At 42.8% G+C, this 20,175-nt stretch overlaps 1 protein-coding gene across 1 annotated transcript in view; it reads left to right on the top strand.

The window, feature by feature from the left end:
• The window catches only part of LOC127654570 (guanine nucleotide exchange factor DBS-like), a 64,418-nt gene that overhangs the window by 9,453 nt on the left and 34,790 nt on the right, over positions 1-20,175 (top strand). Inside the window, exons 6-7 of the mRNA XM_052141774.1 lie at positions 5,786-5,902; positions 6,444-6,593. Coding sequence (XP_051997734.1) covers positions 5,786-5,902; positions 6,444-6,593 — 267 coding nt within the window. The remainder of the gene's footprint in view (positions 1-5,785; positions 5,903-6,443; positions 6,594-20,175) is intronic.

The raw sequence follows: 20,175 nt of genomic DNA, 5'->3' as shown, positions 1-20,175 counted from the left end.
GCCGTGGCTCGCGCTCCCCGACCCGTCGCATTGGTTGATCAGGACCGTCCGACTCGGCTATGCGATTCAGTTCGCCAGGCGCCTGCCCAGGTTCAACGGCGTCCGCCCCACCACGGTGAGAGGCGAGAATGCCGCTGCCTTGTGTGCGGAAATCGCCTCCCTTCTACAGAAGGCCGCGATAGAGCCTGTCCCTCCAGCCGAGATGAAGAAGGGGATTTACAGCCCCTACTTCATCGTACCCAAAAAAGGCGGCGGGTTGCGGCCAATCGATCCTTCCTCGGCACAGACCCTTCCTCCGGTTTGCCTTCAAGGGTCAGGCATATCAGTACAAAGTCCTCCCCTTCGGCCTGTCCCTGTCCCCTCGCGCCTTCACGAAGGTCGCAGAGGCAGCCCTTGCCCCACTGAGGGAAGCGGGCGTCCGCATCCTCAACTATCTCGATGACTGGCTAATCTTAGCTCACTCACGAGACATGTTGTGTGCTCACAGGGACTTGGTGCTCAGGCAACTCAGCCGCTTGGGGATTCGGGTCAACTGGGAAAAGAGCAAGCTCATCCTGGTTCAGAGCATCTCTTTTCTCGGTATGGAGTTGGACTCGGTCTCAATGTTGGCGTGTCTCACCAGCGAGCGTGCACAGTCAGTGCTGACTTGTCTGCGTACGTTCAGACGGAACAGTTGGTCCCACTGAAATCCTTTCAGAGGCTCCTGGGGCATATGGCATCATCAGCCACGGTTACACCGCTCGGGCTGATGCATATGAGACCACTCCAGCACTGGCTGCAGACCCGAGTTGAGAGACGAGCATGATGCCACGGCACACACCGCGTCCTCGTCACGCAGACGTGTTGCCGCTCTCTCAGCCCCTGGTCAGACCTAGCGTCCTTGTAGGCAGGAGTTCCCCTTGGCCAGGTCTCCAGGCACGTTGTGGTCACGACAGATGCCTCCCAACGGGGCTGGGGCACCGTGTGCAGCGGGCACTCAGTCGCTGGCCCTTGGACAGGCCCGCGACTGCATTGGCACATCAACTGCCTCGAGTTTCTGGCAGTACTACTTGCCCTGAGGAGGCTTCCCCGGAATCCTCCCATTGCCCACTATGGTACTATCTGACCGAGGCCCCCCTCGGCACAGATGCCCTGGCACACAGCTGGCCCCCGGGGCTTCGCAAGTATGCGTTTCCCCCAGTGAGCCTACTTGCACAGACGTTGTGCAAAGTCAGGGAGGACAGGGAGCAGGTCCTCTTAGTGGCCCACTATTGGCCCTCCCGGATTTGGTTCTCGGACCTCACGCTCCTCGTGACAGCACCCCCCCCCCCCCACCAGCAAATTCCCCTGAGGAAGGACCATCTGGCACCCGCGACCAGACCTCTGGAATCTCCATGTCTGGCCCTTGGACGGGACGCGGTAGACTTAGGCGTCCTACCACTCGCGGTGGTAGACACGATCACTCAGGCGAGAGCCCCCTCAACGAGGCGTCTTTAAGGCCTGAAGTGGCGTATGTTTGCTCAGTGGTGTTCTTCCCATGATGAAGACCCCCAGAGATGCGCAGTTTGATCAGTGCTTTCCTTTCTGCAGGAAAGGTTGGAGGGACGGCTGTCCCCCTCCACCTTGAAGGTGTATGTAGCCGCTATATCGGCACATCACGATACAGTGGAAGGTAAGTATTTAGGGAAGCACGATTTGATCATCAGGTTCCTGAGAGGCGCGAGGAGGTTAAACCCCCCCAGGCCGCGCCTCGTTCCCTCGTGGAACCTCTCTGTGGTCCTTCGGGGAGCTCCCTTCGAGTCCCTTGAGTCAACAGAGCTAAAGGCGCTCTCTCTGAAGACCGCCCTCCTGACGGCGCTCACCTCCATCAAGAGGGTAGGGGACCTGCAGGCGTTCTCTGTTAGCGAACTGTGCCTAGAGTTCGGTACGGCTTACTCTCACGTCATCCTGAGACCCCGACTGGGCTATGTGCCCAAGGTTACCACGACCCCTTTTAGGGATCAAGTGGTGAACCTGCAAGCGCTGCCCCTGGAGGAGGCAGACCCAACTTTTACGTTGATGTGTCCGGTGCGTGCTCTTCGCATCTACTTGGACCACACGCAGAGCTTTAGAAGCTCAGAGCAGCTCTTTGTTTGCTTTGGCGGACAGCGTAAGGGAAGCGCTGTCTCCAAACAGAGGATCGCCCACTGGGTCATCGAAGCCATCACGATGGCATACCACGGCCAGCACGTGCCGCCCCCTGCTGGCCTACGAGCCCATTCTACCAGGGGCGTTGCGGCTTCATGGGCGTTGTCCCATGGCACCTCTCTAGCAGACATATGTACAGCTGCGGGTTGGGCAACACCTAACACCTTTGCAAGGTTCTATAAACTCAGTGTTGAGCCAGTTACATCTCGTGTGTTATCAGGTGACAAACAAGTAAGTTCGGGTCAGCTGGCCTGGTGTATCGCTTGTGCATAGCGCCTTTCCCCTCCCTTGAGGTGAAGACGTGCGCTCTTTTCCCCAGTTGCGTTCACAGGAAGTGTGAAGCCTGGACGTTCTTCCCCCCCTAGCCTAGCGGCCGTCGAGTCTTCGGAGAGGCTCGCTGCCGCCCCGGTACGGGCGTCAGTAGGCCCCCGTACTGAGGTAAGTGCTCCACATGTGCTGGTTGCCCCCTTCGGCAACCCTGTGTGATGTATATCCCGCAAAATGGTTTCCCTACTGGCAAACCGCGTCTTCCTTGGACAGAGGGCCCTCTGCCCTGGGTCGCCGTGTTTGTAGTGACACCTCCCCACCTTTGGGTAGGGTCTACCACGACGCCGTTCCACACGATGTGCTTCCGCTGCTAGCTGGTAAGACCGTGTGTGTATTCCACCTAAACCCCCCCTCGGGGCCAGGTGTGGTCTCCGCGGTGTCCTCCTCTTTGGAGGGACACCCCCCAGCTTGGACCATATATATTTGGCCCCCAGCCGAATGATTTTGTTCCTTTTACAGGGGAGAAAAATAGAGAGAAGGCCCTGGCTGGGCCAGCCAGTCCTTATACTTCTGAGCAGTTAGCCGTTCCCCCTAGGTGCAGGCGACCGCTTCATGCCTGCCAGTGTTTTGGGGGTAGTTATGCGACGGCTTGCTGCGCTGGCTACGAGGCACACAAAGGTTTGCCCGTCTCGCACCGCTAGTCTGCGTAACTCGGTTGAGCTCTGTGGCGTTTTCCATGGGACCCCTAGTGTCAACTCAGCGACACAACGTCGACTGAGTGACAGATGGGGAACGTCTCAGTTACTGACGTAACCTCCGTTCCCTGATGGAGGGAATGAGACATTGTGTTCCCGCTAGCCACAATACTGAACCATCCGCTGAAAGCGCCGAGTCTTTTGCTCGGGTCCTCAGTGCAATACCTGATATGTATTTGCAGCGTCACTCCTTTTATACCCGTATGTCCGGGGGAGTGGCATTCAAATTCCACACGCCAATTCTCATTGGCCTTTTCTCAAAATCAGAGATGGCCGTGCTCCGCAGGAGTGACCCCTAGTGTCAACTCAGCGACACAACGTCTCGTACCCTCCATCATGGAACAGAGGTTATGTCAGTAACCGAGACGTTTTCTGCTGCACCCAGAGTTCAGCGTGGGCTGTGTGGCAAAAATAGGCTTGGCGCCAAAACTATCTGTTCACTGCTGCTTCTGGGATGCTTCACCTCATGACTCACACTTGCGATGTGAAGGGTATAATCGGTTAATATTGGTGCCGAAACGAATCGGCGCTCATGCCCCACTCATGGAGGATATGTGAAACTGGCATAACATGTGAATATGTAAGAGTATTTTTCTGACACTATTAATGTCCCCATGAGCATGGAGGTAATTCAGACTATGTCACATTCAGACATTTACACAGTTTTATGTAGTACAAGCACTTACATGTTTGGATGTGGGAGTTGTATTTAGAATTTTTGGTTACAGTGTTGTGAATTTTGTGTTAAAATGTGTACATGCTAAATATCTCAAAATATTAATTGAACAGTATAAAGAATAGGTGATAGTATGTGCTGCTTCATCTGTCAGAAGGTGGCAGAGCAGTGTTAGAGAGGAATAGAGGATACAATCAGAGGTCGACTGATACTAGATTTTATAATACAGATAATTAAGTTGGACAGCACCAGCCGATAACCAATTAGTCAACCGATAGTTTTTCAATACTGAATACAGTTGATACTGAATGAAAAAATAAAAAATTTAATTAAAATTAAACACTCAAATTAAAATAGTGCTAACCTTTATTACAAAAATAAACAGTACTGACTGAACCATGAAAATGTATTGTACTTTTTTAAATTAAATAAAAATATATATATATATATATATATATATATATATATATATATATATATATATATATATATATATGAACTCATATTTGACTTTTAATGTCAGCTGATTTTTTAACCCAGGCCAGGGGTTGTTCAAACAGACGGAACATAATAGACTGGAACCGAATGTGAGAATCTCGAGACACTTATTTCCAAGTTGAACATCTTTCCTGACAAATCATTTAAACAACTCATTGCTTAATCTGAGAAACGCTTAAAAGAGAGCAAGACGCAATGGCCAAAGACCCCCACCAACTGTAAGGGGCTGTTCACACCAAATGCTTTTGCAACCATCCATGTGTCTAATTAAAAAACTTTAAAAGCATATCCAGACACCTGCTTTCTATTTGTTGCACAGTGTCTAGCCTTTTTTAGTGCAAGAATGTGATCGATCTGAAGTCATCGTATTGCAGTGAGGATAAATTTTTTTTATTGAAATCAGATTTCTGATTTGTTTATATTTTTCTCTCGGCTGCATGAAGATATTAATTTGCTTTCTCACATTACTAGCTTTAAATATGCAACTTAGCTGGCTAACAAATGCATAAACGTGAACAGCTGGATATAAACTAATGCATATAGATGGTAACAATCGTGACATTTAAACATTTGGGTAGGACTTAACTTGAGGTTAGCTTTAATGTTAGCATCCTCTCAGCCTTGTCAGCAAACATACTGCTGTTCTCTACTAATGCAGCATCTAGTCAACAAATGATTTACTTTATAATGATATGACAATGTGTACTGTAGTGAAATGTATACATACCTTTTCATTATTGATGTTTTAAATCCGCATCTGAAGTGTTCCGCTCTATGCAGAGTGTAGTCTCACAGGTCAAAACAAACACCACAAGGCATCAGTGCAGTGATCGTTTTTATTTCGCCTCTAGAGGCCAATCTCATACTGTATAACAACAGTGGACCCTTCCCAGCCGCTCCAGCACCAGATGCAACGGGGAAAAAACTATCAGTGTGGATTTTTGCATCATAACCGATAGTTCCAGAAATCTGTTATCGGTGACAATTAATCAGCAAAACTGATATATCGGTCAAACTCTAGATATAATGGGTCTGTTCAGAAGGTAAAATGTATTCCCAAATTCTGGTGGTTGGGAGCAGAGGTATTAAAGCATTTTGTAAAATAAGTTAAAAAGTAATGGAGATTTATTGAAAGTTGCATTTTTAAACTTGCTATAAATAAGTGTTGCTATAAATATAGTGCTCCCTAAACATTTACATTTAGAGAACATATTGATGTATATTGTTACCTTCAATTGATTCCTTAAATTTTCTTTAGTTGGTCTTAAAAGGTCTTAAATTTAGCTTCATAAAACCTGCAGAACCCTGTTTTAGTGAGTGTATACTCAGCTATATAAACTTAATATTTATGTGTATGTTTGCACACTTGTGTGTGAGTGTCATGTTGTTATAAATAATAAAAACCTGTGTGTTTGTATTGAAGGTTATCATGCTAAGCTCAGTGACTGATCTGCACTCTTATATTGAGCGGAGTCAACTGACACAAGAACTGGATGGCTCTCAGTACTACTGCCACATGACCTGGATCTCTCTTCGCACCGTAAGAACAAACTCACTGTCAAAACACTCTATGGACACTGCTAAACAATAACCATTTAGTAAAAACCTTACTACATACATTGGCCTCCAAAATGCTTATGGACATTTAAATTACACTTAAAAATGTATGAATTTTAGACCACAATATCAAAGCAAGTGGTATCCGAATCTGCAAACAAATAATGCCAGGGTTCGGCAACCTTTTTGACATGCAGTGACATTTTGTATTTTCCTGGTCAATGGCTAACTAACTAGTGTCAAGGTGAATTTTAGTAGATGTTTGAAGTCTAGCCCCTTCAGGTTTAACAATTAAACATAGACATGTTCCACAAACTTTGACAACCAGAAATAATTTTTGCTTTAGAAGTGTATTTGTGCTATACTTCTTTCATATAAATGCCACTTGGTTAGATAATTTGTTATAAAATTCAATTACATTTAAAGTGTTAAATAAGCCTCCAAAATACTGTACTTGTTATAATAGTGAAATAATAATAGTATAATACAGTATGTGCATTTTATAATCTCTTTTGTACCTGTAGGATCTCGAAAACTTTGCTGCGTCAGTGAAGAGGATGGCTCAGAGACTACAGGTGTTTGGCAGGGAACTGGCAGAAACTGAACTTCCTAACAACCTTCTAACAACCAGAAATCTGCTGAATGCACACGCCAGCAAGAAAGACAGTTTGAAAGTATTTATCAAAAAACACTTTTCAAAACATTCAGTATGTGCCAGTTTATAATTTTGGTTACAGTGTTGGGTAGTAATGGAATACATGTAACAGGATTACATATTTAAAATACAACATATTAGTAACTAGATTCCACTACAGTTACAATTTAAATAATTGGGAATCAGAATACATTAAAAAAGTATTTTGATTACTGAAGAGATTACTTTGCATGTTATTGTTATTTATTTCATGTAGTATTTAGCCTATACAGTTGGGAAACATTTATCTATATAAATAATGTGATCAGAAGAAAATGTGTTCCCCTTCTGTCACTCACTCGACGTTGTGTCAAATGAAGTGACACAAGGGGTCTTCCTGGGATGCCAAACGTACCTCTGAACTTGAGAAAAGGCCAATGTCGAGTTGGCAGTCAGAATTTGCATGCCCCGCCCTGGACATACGGGTATAAAGGGAAGCGGCCAGTGAGTGTCAGTCAGAATTTTTCTTCGGAGCCGAACGGTTGTGCAACAGCAAGCTGAGTTCACCACTGTTCCACTCACCTCAACTGGCGAAAAGCACTGCTGTTGGATCTACGGTGCATTTCCAGTTGGCGTTCTCTCTCTCTCTCTCTCTGCACGCTGTGCAGTCCATGCCCCTGAGTGCTTCGACAGCGCTTTCATTGCCTGAAAGAGTGTTTCTCCTCCTAAAAAGAGTTTATTTCCTCTAAAAGAGTTTGTGTTCCCACTCATAAAAGAGCAATACACATGTGGCATTCCCGACTGGAGGGAAACGTAAATCAAAATGAAATTAAACCTGACTACGCCACCCTGGGGGAGAGCTAGGGAAAAACTCCCAATAAAGGGCACACAGGTAAGTTGTACCAATTGAAGGCAAAGAAATAAGCAAAAGGGAGACGTGTGAATACAAAAATATAGCTTTTATTGACACTTCAGCGTTACTAAAAAAACATACAATTATAGGTTGTCTCTCCCTTGAAGCACAATAATTATTTAAAAACAACTAACAATTCTGGCTTAGCAGGAGCAAGGCAGGCCAGCCGACTCGGGAGATCATCCAAACCCACCTCAAATTCACACCAAATCGTCAAACACCACACACACCATAAAGTTGTGTCGGCACACTTAACACACTTGTGAAGCACACCACTGAATCAAGACAGCTAGCCTCCCCTGCTCCCCACAAAGACCTCACTGGCTCCTGGAGAAAAGAGAAACACAAATTAGACCAAGATTACACCGAAATAACAATATACAATAAGAGAACATACACCACATCAAGTATAAAGTGACAGTGTGGGAAAAACTAACCTGAAAATATAGCTGCAAGCAGCAATGCGGATTCCTCCTCAAAATGGCAAATCATTTAAAATTGATCAGTAGATGGTTGGGGATAAACCCTCCCAATTAAGGAATTCAAAAAAACATGTCTTTGTCTGAATCCTAAACGAAACATTTTCAATGTACAGGAAAATCCATACCGGACCTTATGGATCCTTGAGGCTTTTTTTGTTCCCAATGAGAAATGAGGCATGTACACCAAGTTTCAGAAGAATTGGACAAATGGCGTGGAAATGGTATCACTTTGAAAATATTTTTTGGGGCGTGGCCTGTAGCACCACCTATGGTCGAATGTGGGCCATTCTTGGTTTGTGGGTTCCTGTTGGCCTGTAGTATCAATGTACAAAATTAGAAAATATTTGACCAGAAAATGGGAATTTTGGAGTGGCCTGTAGCGCTCCTAGGGGCTTAATGTGGGCCATTCTTGGTTTGTGGGTTCCTTTTGGCCTGTAGAATCAATGTACCAAATTAGAAAATGTTTGACCAGAAAATGGGACTTTTGGGAATTACCTGTAGCGCTCCTAATGGCTTAATGTTGGCCATTCTTGGTTTGTGGGTTCCTGTTGGCCTGTAGTACCATTGTACCAAATTAGAACATTTTAGACCAGAAAATGGGAATTTCGGCATGGCCTGTAGCGCCCCTAGGGGTGAATGTTGGCCATTCTTGGTTTGTGGGTTCCTGTTGGCCTGTAGTATCAATGTACCAAATTAGAACATTTTTGACCAGAAAACGGGAATTTTGGCGTGAACTTTAGCTCTCTAGTGGCTTAATGTCGGCCATTCTTGGTTTGTGGGTTCCTGTTGGCCTGTAGTACCATTGTACCAAATTAGAACATTTTAGACCAGAAAATGGGAATTTCGGCATGGCCTGTAGCGCCCCTAGGGGCTTAATGTTGGCCATTCTTTGTGCAGTACTTCAGAGTGATGTCATCTTGAAGCATGTTAGGTTTGAAAACCATCAGTCAAAATTACATTTGATTTATTGACACGTATATATTGTTAAAATTTGGACATTTACATAAACACGCTCTTTCAGCCATTTTGTATCAGTATTCATTTTTCCTAAGTAACGCTTTCAAAGACTTCAATTCTACACATGTGTACCAAATTTCAAGTCAATTGGAGCTACGGTTCAGGAGAAGAAGAGTTTTGTAGGTTTTCGCAAATTTTCAACGTACGGAAAAATCCATCATGGCGGAAGTTATGGGTTCTTGAGGCTTTTTTGTTCCCCATGAGAAATGAGGCATGTACACCAAGTTTCAGGAGATTTGGACAAATGGCGTGGAAATGGTATCACTTTGAAAATATTGTTGCGCCACCTATGGGCGAATGTTGACCATTCTTGGTTTGGGGGTACCCGTTGGCATGGACTATCAATGTGCCAATTTAGAAAACTTTTGACCAGTGACTTTTTGAGCTATTTGGGCTCAAGGAGAAGAAGAATAATAATAATAATAATAAATATAGCTGCAAGCAGCAATGCGGATTCCTCCTCAAAATGGCAAATCATTTAAAATTGATCAGTAGATGGTTGGGGTTAAACCCTCTCAATGGATGAATCCAAAAACATGTATTTCTGTCTGAATCCTAAACAAAACATTTTCAGTCTACAGGAAAATCCATCATACCTTATGGATCCTTGAGGCGTTTTTGTTCCCAATGAGAAATGAGGCATGTACACCAAGATTCAAAAGAATTGGTTAAATGGCGTGGAAATGGTATCACTTTGAAAATATTTTTGGGGGCGTGGCCTGTAGCGCCTCCTATGGGCAAATGTGGGTCATTCTTGGTTTGTGGGTTCCTGTTGGCCTGTAGTATCAATGTACATAATTAGAAAATATTTGACCAGAAAATGGGACTTTTGGGAATTACCTGTAGCACTCCTAGGGGTGAATGTTGGCCATTCTTGGTTTGAGGGTTCCTGTTGACCTGTAGTATCAATGTACCAAATTAGAACATTTTTGACCATAAAATGGGAATTTCGAGTGGCCTTTAGTGCTCCCTAGGGGCTTAATGTTGGCCATTCTTTGTTTGTGGGTTCCTGTTGGCCAGTAGTATCAATGTACCATATTAGAAAATTTTTGACCAGAAAACGAAATTTTGGGAGTGGCCTGTAGCTCTCTAATGGCTAATGTGGGCCATTCTTGGTTTGTGGGTTCCTGTTGGCCTGTAGTATCAATGTACCAAATTATAACTTTTTTGACCAGAAAATGGGAATTTCGGCTTGGCCTCTAGCTCACCTAGTGGTGAATGTCGGTCATTCTTGGTTTGTGGATTCCTTTTGGCCTGTACTATTAATGTACCAAATTAGAACATTTTTGACCAGAAAATGGGAATTTCGGCATGGCCTGTAGTGCTCCCTAGGGCTTAATGTTGGCCATTCTTGGTTTGAGGGTTCCTGTTGACCTGCAGTATCAATGTACCAAATTAGAACGCTTTTGACCAGAAAACGAAATTTTGGAGTAGCCTGTAGCTCTCTAAGGGCTTAATGTGGGCCACACTTGGTATGTGGGTTCCTGTTGGCCTGTAGTATCAATGTACCAAATTAGAAAATTTTTGACCAGAAAATGGGAATTTTGGCTTGTCCTGTAGTGCTCCCTAGTGGCTGAATGTCGGTCATTCTTGGTTTGTGGATTCCTGTTGGCCTGTACTATTCTTGTACCGAATTAGAACATTTTTGACCAGAAAATGGGAATTTTGGCTTGTCCTGTAGTGCCCCTAGTGGCGTATGTCGGTCATTCTTGGTTTGTGGATTCCTGTTGGCCTGTACTATTAATTTACCAAATTAGAACATTTTTGACCAGAAAATGGGAATTTTGGCATGGCCATTCTTTGCACAGTACTTCAGAGTGATGTCATCTTTAAGCATGTTAGGTTTGAAAACCATCAGTCAAAATTACATTTGATTTATTGACACGTATATATTGTTAAAATTTGGACATTTACATAAACACGTCCTTTCAGCCATTTTGTATCGTGATTCATTTTTCCTAAGTAACGCTTTCAAGGATGTCCATTCTACACATGTGTACCAAATTTCAAGTCAATTGGAGCTACGGTTCAGGAGAAGAAGAGTTTTGTAGGTTTTCGCAAATTTTCAACGTACGGGAAAATCCATCATGGCGGAAGTTATGGGTTCTTGAGGCTTTTTGTTCCCCATGAGGAATGAGGCATGTACACCAAATTTCAGAAGATTTGGACAAATGGCGTGGAAATTGTATCACTTTGAATTTTGTTTTTTGGGCGTGGCCTGTAGCGCCACCTATGGGCTGAATGTGGGCCATTCTTGGTTTGGGGGTACCAGTGGCATGGAGTATCAATGTGCCAATTTAGAAAATTTTTGACCAGTGACTTTTGAGCTATTGGGGCTCAAGGAGAAGAATAATAATAATAATAATATAAATATAGCTGCAAGCAGCAATGCGGATTCCTCCTCAAAATGGCAAATCATTTCAAATTGATCAGTAGAGGGTTGGGGTTAAACCCTCTCAATGGATGAATCCAAAAACATGTATTTCTGTCTGAATCCTAAACAAAACATTTTCAGTCTACAGGAAAATCCATCATACCTTATGGATCCTTGAGGCATTTTTGTTCCCAATGAGAAATGAGGCATGTACACCAAGATTCAAAAGAATTGGTTAAATGGCGTGGAAATGGTATCACTTTGAAAATATTTTTTGGGGCGTGGCCTGTAGCACCTCCTATGGGCAAATGTGGGTCATTCTTGGTTTGTGGGTTCCTGTTGGCCTGTAGTATCAATGTACATAATTAGAAAATATTTGACCAGAAAATGGGACTTTTGGGAATTACCTGTAGCGCCTCTAGGGGTGAATGTTGGCCATTCTTGGTTTGAGGGTTCCTGTTGACCTGTAGTATCAATGTACCAAATTAGAACATTTTTGACCATAAAATGGGAATTTCAAGTGGCCTCTAGTGCTCCCTAGGGGCTTAATGTTGGCCATTCTTTGTTTGTGGGTTCCTGTTGGCCAGTAGTATCAATGTACCATATTAGAAAATTTTTGACCAGAAAACGAAATTTTGGGAGTGGCCTGTAGCTCTCTAATGGCTTAATGTGGGCCATACTTGGTTTGTGGGTTCCTGTTGGCCTGTAGTATCAATGTACCAAATTATAACTTTTTGACCAGAAAATGGGAATTTCGGCTTGGCCTTTAGCGCCACCTAGTGGTGAATGTCGGTCATTCTTGGTTTGTGGATTCCTTTGGCCTGTACTATTAATGTACCAAATTAGAACATTTTTGACCAGAAAATGGGAATTTCGGCATGGCCTGTAGTGCTCCCTAGGGGCTTAATGTTGGCCATTCTTGGTTTGAGGGTTCCTGTTGACCTGCAGTATCAATGTACCAAATTAGAACGCTTTTGACCAGAAAACTAAATTTTGGAGTAGCCTGTAGCTCCCTAAGGGCTTAATGTGGGCCACACTTGGTATGTGGGTTCCTGTTGGCCTGTAGTATCAAAGTACCAAATTAGAAAATTTTTGACCAGAAAATGGGAATTTTGGCTTGTCCTGTAGTGCTCCCTAGTGGCTAATGTCGGTCATTCTTGGTTTGTGGATTCCTGTTGGCCTGTACTATTCTTTGTACCTAATTAGAACATTTTTGACCAGAAAATGGGAATTTTGGCTTGTCCTGTAGTGCCCCTAGTGGCGTATGTCGGTCATTCTTGGTTTGTGGATTCCTGTTGGCCTGTACTATTAATTTACCAAATTAGAACATTTTTGACCAGAAAATGGGAATTTTGGCATGGCCATTCTTTGCACAGTACTTCAGAGTGATGTCATCTTTAAGCATGTTAGGTTTGAAAACCATCAGTCAAAATTACATTTGATTTATTGACACGTATATATTGTTAAAATTTGGACATTTACATAAACACGCTCTTTCAGCCATTTTGTATCGTATTCATTTTTCCTAAGTAACGCTTTCAAGGATGTCCATTCTACACATGTGTACCAAATTTCAAGTCAATTGGAGCTACGGTTCAGGAGAAGAAGAGTTTTGTAGGTTTTCGCAAATTTTCAACGCACGGGAAAATCCATCATGGCGGAAGTTATGGGTTCTTGAGGCTTTTTGTTCCCCATGAGGAATGAGGCATGTACACCAAATTTCAGAAGATTTGGACAAATGGCGTGGAAATTGTATCACTTTGAATTTTGTTTTTTGGGCGTGGCCTGTAGCGCCACCTATGGGCGAATGTGGGCCATTCTTGGTTTGGGGGTACCGCTGGCATGGAGTATCAATGTGCCAATTTAGAAAATTTTTGACCAGTGACTTTTTGAGCTATTGGGGCTCAAGGAGAAGAATAATAATAATAATAATAAATATAGCTGCAAGCAGCAATGCGGATTCCTCCTCAAAATGGCAAATCATTTAAAATTGATCAGTAGATGGTTGGGGATAAACCCTCCCAATTAAGGAATTCAAAAACATGTCTTTGTCTGAATCCTAAACTAAACATTTTCAATGTACAGGAAAATCCATACCGACCTTATGGATCCTTGAGGCTTTTTTGTTCCCAATGAGAAATGAGGCATGTACACCAAGTTTCAGAAGAATTGGACAAATGGCGTGGAAATGGTATCACTTTGAAAATATTTTTTGGGGCGTGGCCTGTAGCACCACCTATGGTCGAATGTGGGCCATTCTTGGTTTGTGGGTTCCTGTTGGCCTGTAGTATCAATGTACAAAATTAGAAAATATTTGACCAGAAAATGGGAATTTTGGAGTGGCCTGTAGCTCTCCTAGGGGCTTAATGTGGGCCATTCTTGGTTTGTGGGTTCCTTTTGGCCTGTAGAATCAATGTACCAAATTAGAAAATGTTTGACCAGAAAATGGGACTTTTGGGAATTACCTGTAGCGCTCCTAATGGCTTAATGTTGGCCATTCTTGGTTTGTGGGTTCCTGTTGGCCTGTAGTACCATTGTACCAAATTAGAACATTTTAGACCAGAAAATGGGAATTTCGGCATGGCCTGTAGCTCTCCTAGGGGTTGAATGTTGGCCATTCTTGGTTTGTGGGTTCCTGTTGGCCTGTAGTATCAATGTACCAAATTAGAACATTTTTGACCAGAAAACGGAATTTTGGCATGGCCTTTAGCTCCTCTAGTGGCTAATGTCGGCCATTCTTGGTTTGTGGGTTCCTGTTGGCCTGTAGTACCATTGTACCAAATTAGAACATTTTAGACCAGAAAATGGGAATTTCGGCATGGCCTGTAGCGCTCCCTAGGGGCTTAATGTTGGCCATTCTTTATGCAGTACTTCAGAGTGATGTCATCTTGAAGCATGTTAGGTTTGAAAACCATCAGTCAAAATTACATTTGATTTATTGACACGTATATATTGTTAAAATTTGGACATTTACATAAACACGCCCTTTCAGCCATTTTGTATCGTGATTCATTTTTCCTAAGTAACGCTTTCAAAGACTTCAATTCTACACATGTGTACCAAATTTCAAGTCAATTGGAGCTACGGTTCAGGAGAAGAAGAGTTTTGTAGGTTTTCGCAAATTTTCAACGCACGGAAAAATCCATCATGGCGGAAGTTATGGGTTCTTGAGGCTTTTTGTTCCCCATGAGAAATGAGGCATGTACACCAAGTTTCAGGAGATTTGGACAAATGGCGAGAAATGGTATCACTTTGAAAATATTTTTTTTGGGCGTGGCCTGTAGCGCCACCTATGGGCGAATGTTGACCATTCTTGGTTTGGGGGTACCGCTGGCATGGACTATCAATGTGCCAATTTAGAAAACTTTTGACCAGTGACTTTTGAGCTATTTGGGCTCAAGGAGAATAATAATAATAATAATAATAAATATAGCTGCAAGCAGCAATGCGGATTCCTCCTCAAAATGGCAAATCATTTAAAATTGATCAGTAGATGGTTGGGGATAAACCCTCCCAATTAAGGAATTCAAAAACATGTCTTTGTCTGAATCCTAAACTGAAACATTTTCAATGTACAGGAAAATCCATACCGACCTTATGGATCCTTGAGGCTTTTTTGTTCCCAATGAGAAATGAGGCATGTACACCAAGTTTCAGAAGAATTGGACAAATGGCGTGGAAATGGTATCACTTTGAAAATATTTTTTGGGGCGTGGCCTGTAGCACCACCTATGGTCGAATGTGGGCCATTCTTGGTTTGTGGGTTCCTGTTGGCCTGTAGTATCAATGTACAAAATTAGAAAATATTTGACCAGAAAATGGGAATTTTGGAGTGGCCTGTAGCTCCCTAGGGGCTTAATGTGGGCCATTCTTGGTTTGTGGGTTCCTTTTGGCCTGTAGAATCAATGTACCAAATTAGAAAATGTTTGACCAGAAAATGGGACTTTGGGAATTACCTGTAGCTTCCTAATGGCTTAATGTTGGCCATTCTTGGTTTGTGGGTTCCTGTTGGCCTGTAGTACCATTGTACCAAATTAGAACATTTTAGACCAGAAAATGGGAATTTCGGCATGGCCTGTAGCTCTCTAGGGGTTGAATGTTGGCCATTCTTGGTTTGTGGGTTCCTGTTGGCCTGTAGTATCAATGTACCAAATTAGAACATTTTTGACCAGAAAACGGAATTTTGGCATGGCCTTTAGCTCCCTAGTGGCTTAATGTCGGCCATTCTTGGTTTGTGGGTTCCTGTTGGCCTGTAGTACCATTGTACCAAATTAGAACATTTTAGACCAGAAAATGGGAATTTCGGCATGGCCTGTAGCGCTCCTAGGGCTTAATGTTGGCCATTCTTTAGCAGTACTTCAGAGTGATGTCATCTTGAAGCATGTTAGGTTTGAAAACCATCAGTCAAAATTACATTTGATTTATTGACACGTATATATTGTTAAAATTTGGACATTTACATAAACACGTCCTTTCAGCCATTTTGTATCGTGATTCATTTTTCCTAAGTAACGCTTTCAAAGACTGTCAATTCTACACATGTGTACCAAATTTCAAGTCAATTGGAGCTACGGTTCAGGAGAAGAAGAGTTTTGTAGGTTTTCGCAAATTTTCAACGTACGGAAAAATCCATCATGGCGGAAGTTATGGGTTCTTGAGGCTTTTTGTTCCCCATGAGAAATGAGGCATGTACACCAAGTTTCAGGAGATTTGGACAAATGGCGGAAATGGTATCACTTTGAAAATATTTTTTTTGGGCGTGGCCTGTAGCGCCACCTATGGGCGAATGTTGACCATTCTTGGTTTGGGGGTACCGCTGGCATGGACTATCAATGTGCCAATTTAGAAAACTTTTGACCAGTGACTTTTGAGCTATTTGGGCTCAAGGAGAAGAATAATAATAATAATAATAAATATAGCTGCAAGCAGCAATGCGGATTCCTCCTCAAAATGGCAAATCATTTAAAATTGATCAGTAGATGGTTGGGGATAAACCCTCCCAATTAAGGAATTCAAAAACATGTCTTTGTCTGAATCCTAAACTAAACATTTTCAATGTACAGGAAAATCCATACCGACCTTATGGATCCTTGAGGCTTTTTTGTTCCCAATGAGAAATGAGGCATGTACACCAAGTTTCAGAAGAATTGGACAAATGGCGTGGAAATGGTATCACTTTGAAAATATTTTTTGGGGCGTGGCCTGTAGCACCACCTATGGTCGAATGTGGGCCATTCTTGGTTTGTGGGTTCCTGTTGGCCTGTAGTATCAATGTACAAAATTAGAAAATATTTGACCAGAAAATGGGAATTTTGGAGTGGCCTGTAGCGTCCCTAGGGGCTTAATGTGGGCCATTCTTGGTTTGTGGGTTCCTTTTGGCCTGTAGAATCAATGTACCAAATTAGAAAATGTTTGACCAGAAAATGGGACTTTGGGAATTACCTGTAGCGCTCCTAATGGCTTAATGTTGGCCATTCTTGGTTTGTGGGTTCCTGTTGGCCTGTAGTACCATTGTACCAAATTAGAACATTTTAGACCAGAAAATGGGAATTTCGGCATGGCCTGTAGCTCCCTAGGGGTGAATGTGGGCCATTCTTGGTTTGTGGGTTCCTGTTGGCCTATAGTATCAATGTACCAAATTAGAACATGTTTGACCAGAAAATGGGAATTTTGGCGTGGCCTTTAGCTCCTCTAAGTGGCTTAATGTGGGCCATACTTGGTTTGTGGGTTCCTGTTGGCCTGTAGTATCAATGTACCAAATTAGAACATTTTTGACCAGAAAATGGGAATTTCGCATGGCCTGTAGCTTCCTAAGGGCTTAATGTTGGCCATTCTTTATGCAGTATTTCAGAGTGATGTCATCTTGAAGCATGTTAGGTTTGAAAACCATCAGTCAAAATTACATTTGATTTATTGACACGTATATATTGTTAAAATTTGGACATTTACATAAACACGCTCTTTCAGCCATTTTGTATCAGTATTCATTTTTCCTAAGTAACGCTTTCAAGGATGTCCATTCTACACATGTGTACCAAATTTCAAGTCAATTGAGCTACGGTTCAGGAGAAGAAGAGTTTTGTAGGTTTTCGAAATTTTCAACGCACGGGAAAATCCATCATGGCGGAAGTTATGGGTTCTTGAGGCTTTTTGTTCCCCATGAGGAATGAGGCATGTACACCAAATTTCAGAAGATTTGGACAAATGGCTGGAAATTGTATCACTTTGAATTTTGTTTTTTGGGCGTGGCCTGTAGCGCCACCTATGGGCTGAATGTGGGCCATTCTTGGTTTGGGGGTACCGCTGGCATGGAGTATCAATGTGCCAATTTAGAAAATTTTTGACCAGTGACTTTTGAGCTATTGGGGCTCAAGGAGAATAATAATAATAATAATAATAATAATAATAATAAATATAGCTGCAAGCAGCAATGCGGATTCCTCCTCAAAATGGCAAATCATTTCAAATTGATCAGTAGAGGGTTGGGGTTAAACCCTCTCAATGGATGAATCCAAAAACATGTATTTCTGTCTGAATCCTAAACTAAACATTTTCAGTCTACAGGAAAATCCATCATACCTTATGGATCCTTGAGGCGTTTTTGTTCCCAATGAGAAATGAGGCATGTACACCAAGATTCAAAAGAATTGGTTAAATGGCGTGGAAATGGTATCACTTTGAAAATATTTTTGGGGCGTGGCCTGTAGCGCCTCCTATGGGCAAATGTGGGTCATTCTTGGTTTGTGGGTTCCTGTTGGCCTGTAGTATCAATGTACATAATTAGAAAATATTTGACCAGAAAATGGGACTTTTGGGAATTACCTGTAGCTCCCTAGGGGTGAATGTTGGCCATTCTTGGTTTGAGGGTTCCTGTTGACCTGTAGTATCAATGTACCAAATTAGAACATTTTTGACCATAAAATGGGAATTTCAAGTGGCCTCTAGTGCTCCCTAGGGCTTAATGTTGGCCATTCTTTGTTTGTGGGTTCCTGTTGGCCAGTAGTATCAATGTACCATATTAGAAAATTTTTGACCAGAAAACGAAATTTTGGGAGTGGCCTGTAGCTCCCTAATGGCTTAATGTGGGCCATACTTGGTTTGTGGGTTCCTGTTGGCCTGTAGTATCAATGTACCAAATTATAACTTTTTTGACCAGAAAATGGGAATTTCAGCTTGGCCTCTAGCGCCACCTAGTGGTGAATGTCGGTCATTCTTGGTTTGTGGATTCCTTTTGGCCTGTACTATTAATGTACCAAATTAGAACATTTTTGACCAGAAAATGGGAATTTCGGCATGGCCTGTAGTGCCCCCTAGGGGCTTAATGTTGGCCATTCTTGGTTTGAGGGTTCCTGTTGACCTGCAGTATCAATGTACCAAATTAGAACGCTTTTGACCAGAAAACGAAATTTTGGAGTAGCCTGTAGCTCCCTAAGGGCTTAATGTGGGCCACACTTGGTATGTGGGTTCCTGTTGGCCTGTAGTATCAAAGTACCAAATTAGAAAATTTTTGACCAGAAAATGGGAATTTTGGCTTGTCCTGTAGTGCCCCCTAGTGGCGAATGTCGGTCATTCTTGGTTTGTGGATTCCTGTTGGCCTGTACTATTCTTGTACCGAATTAGAACATTTTTGACCAGAAAATGGGAATTTTGGCTTGTCCTGTAGTGCCCCCTAGTGGCGTATGTCGGTCATTCTTGGTTTGAGGGTTCCTGTTGACCTGCAGTATCAATGTACCAAATTAGAACGTTTTTGACCAGAAAACGAAATTTTGGAGTAGCCTGTAGCGCCCCCTAAGGGCGAATGTGGGCCACACTTGGTATGTGGGTTCCTGTTGGCCTGTAGTATCAAAGTACCAAATTAGAAAATTTTTGACCAGAAAATGGGAATTTTGGCTTGTCCTGTAGTGCCCCTAGTGGCTTAATGTCGGTCATTCTTGGTTTGTGGATTCCTGTTGGCCTGTACTATTAATTTACCAAATTAGAACATTTTTGACCAGAAAATGGGAATTTTGGCATGGCCATTCTTTGCACAGTACTTCAGAGTGATGTCATCTTTAAGCATGTTAGGTTTGAAAACCATCAGTCAAAATTACATTTGATTTATTGACACGTATATATTGTTAAAATTTGGACATTTACATAAACACGCCCTTTCAGCCATTTTGTATCGTGATTCATTTTTCCTAAGTAACGCTTTCAAGGATGTCCATTCTACACATGTGTACCAAATTTCAAGTCAATTGGAGCTACGGTTCAGGAGAAGAAGAGTTTTGTAGGTTTTCGCAAATTTTCAACGTACGGGAAAATCCATCATGGCGGAAGTTATGGGTTCTTGAGGCTTTTTGTTCCCCATGAGGAATGAGGCATGTACACCAAATTTCAGAAGATTTGGACAAATGGCGTGGAAATTGTATCACTTTGAATTTTGTTTTTTGGGCGTGGCCTGTAGCGCCACCTATGGGCGAATGTGGGCCATTCTTGGTTTGGGGGTACCCGCTGGCATGGAGTATCAATGTGCCAATTTAGAAAATTTTTGACCAGTGACTTTTTGAGCTATTGGGGCTCAAGGAGAAGAATAATAATAATAATAATAAATATAGCTGCAAGCAGCAATGCGGATTCCTCCTCAAAATGGCAAATCATTTAAAATTGATCAGTAGATGGTTGGGGATAAACCCTCCCAATTAAGGAATTCAAAAACATGTCTTTGTCTGAATCCTAAACTAAACATTTTCAATGTACAGGAAAATCCATACCGACCTTATGGATCCTTGAGGCTTTTTTGTTCCCAATGAGAAATGAGGCATGTACACCAAGTTTCAGAAGAATTGCACAAATG

The sequence above is a fragment of the Xyrauchen texanus genome, chromosome 14, assembly GCF_025860055.1.
Source record: "Xyrauchen texanus isolate HMW12.3.18 chromosome 14, RBS_HiC_50CHRs, whole genome shotgun sequence".
NCBI lineage: Eukaryota > Metazoa > Chordata > Actinopteri > Cypriniformes > Catostomidae > Xyrauchen > Xyrauchen texanus.
Note: the sequence above shows the minus strand (reverse complement) of the source record. Positions and strands in the feature narration are given on the sequence as shown.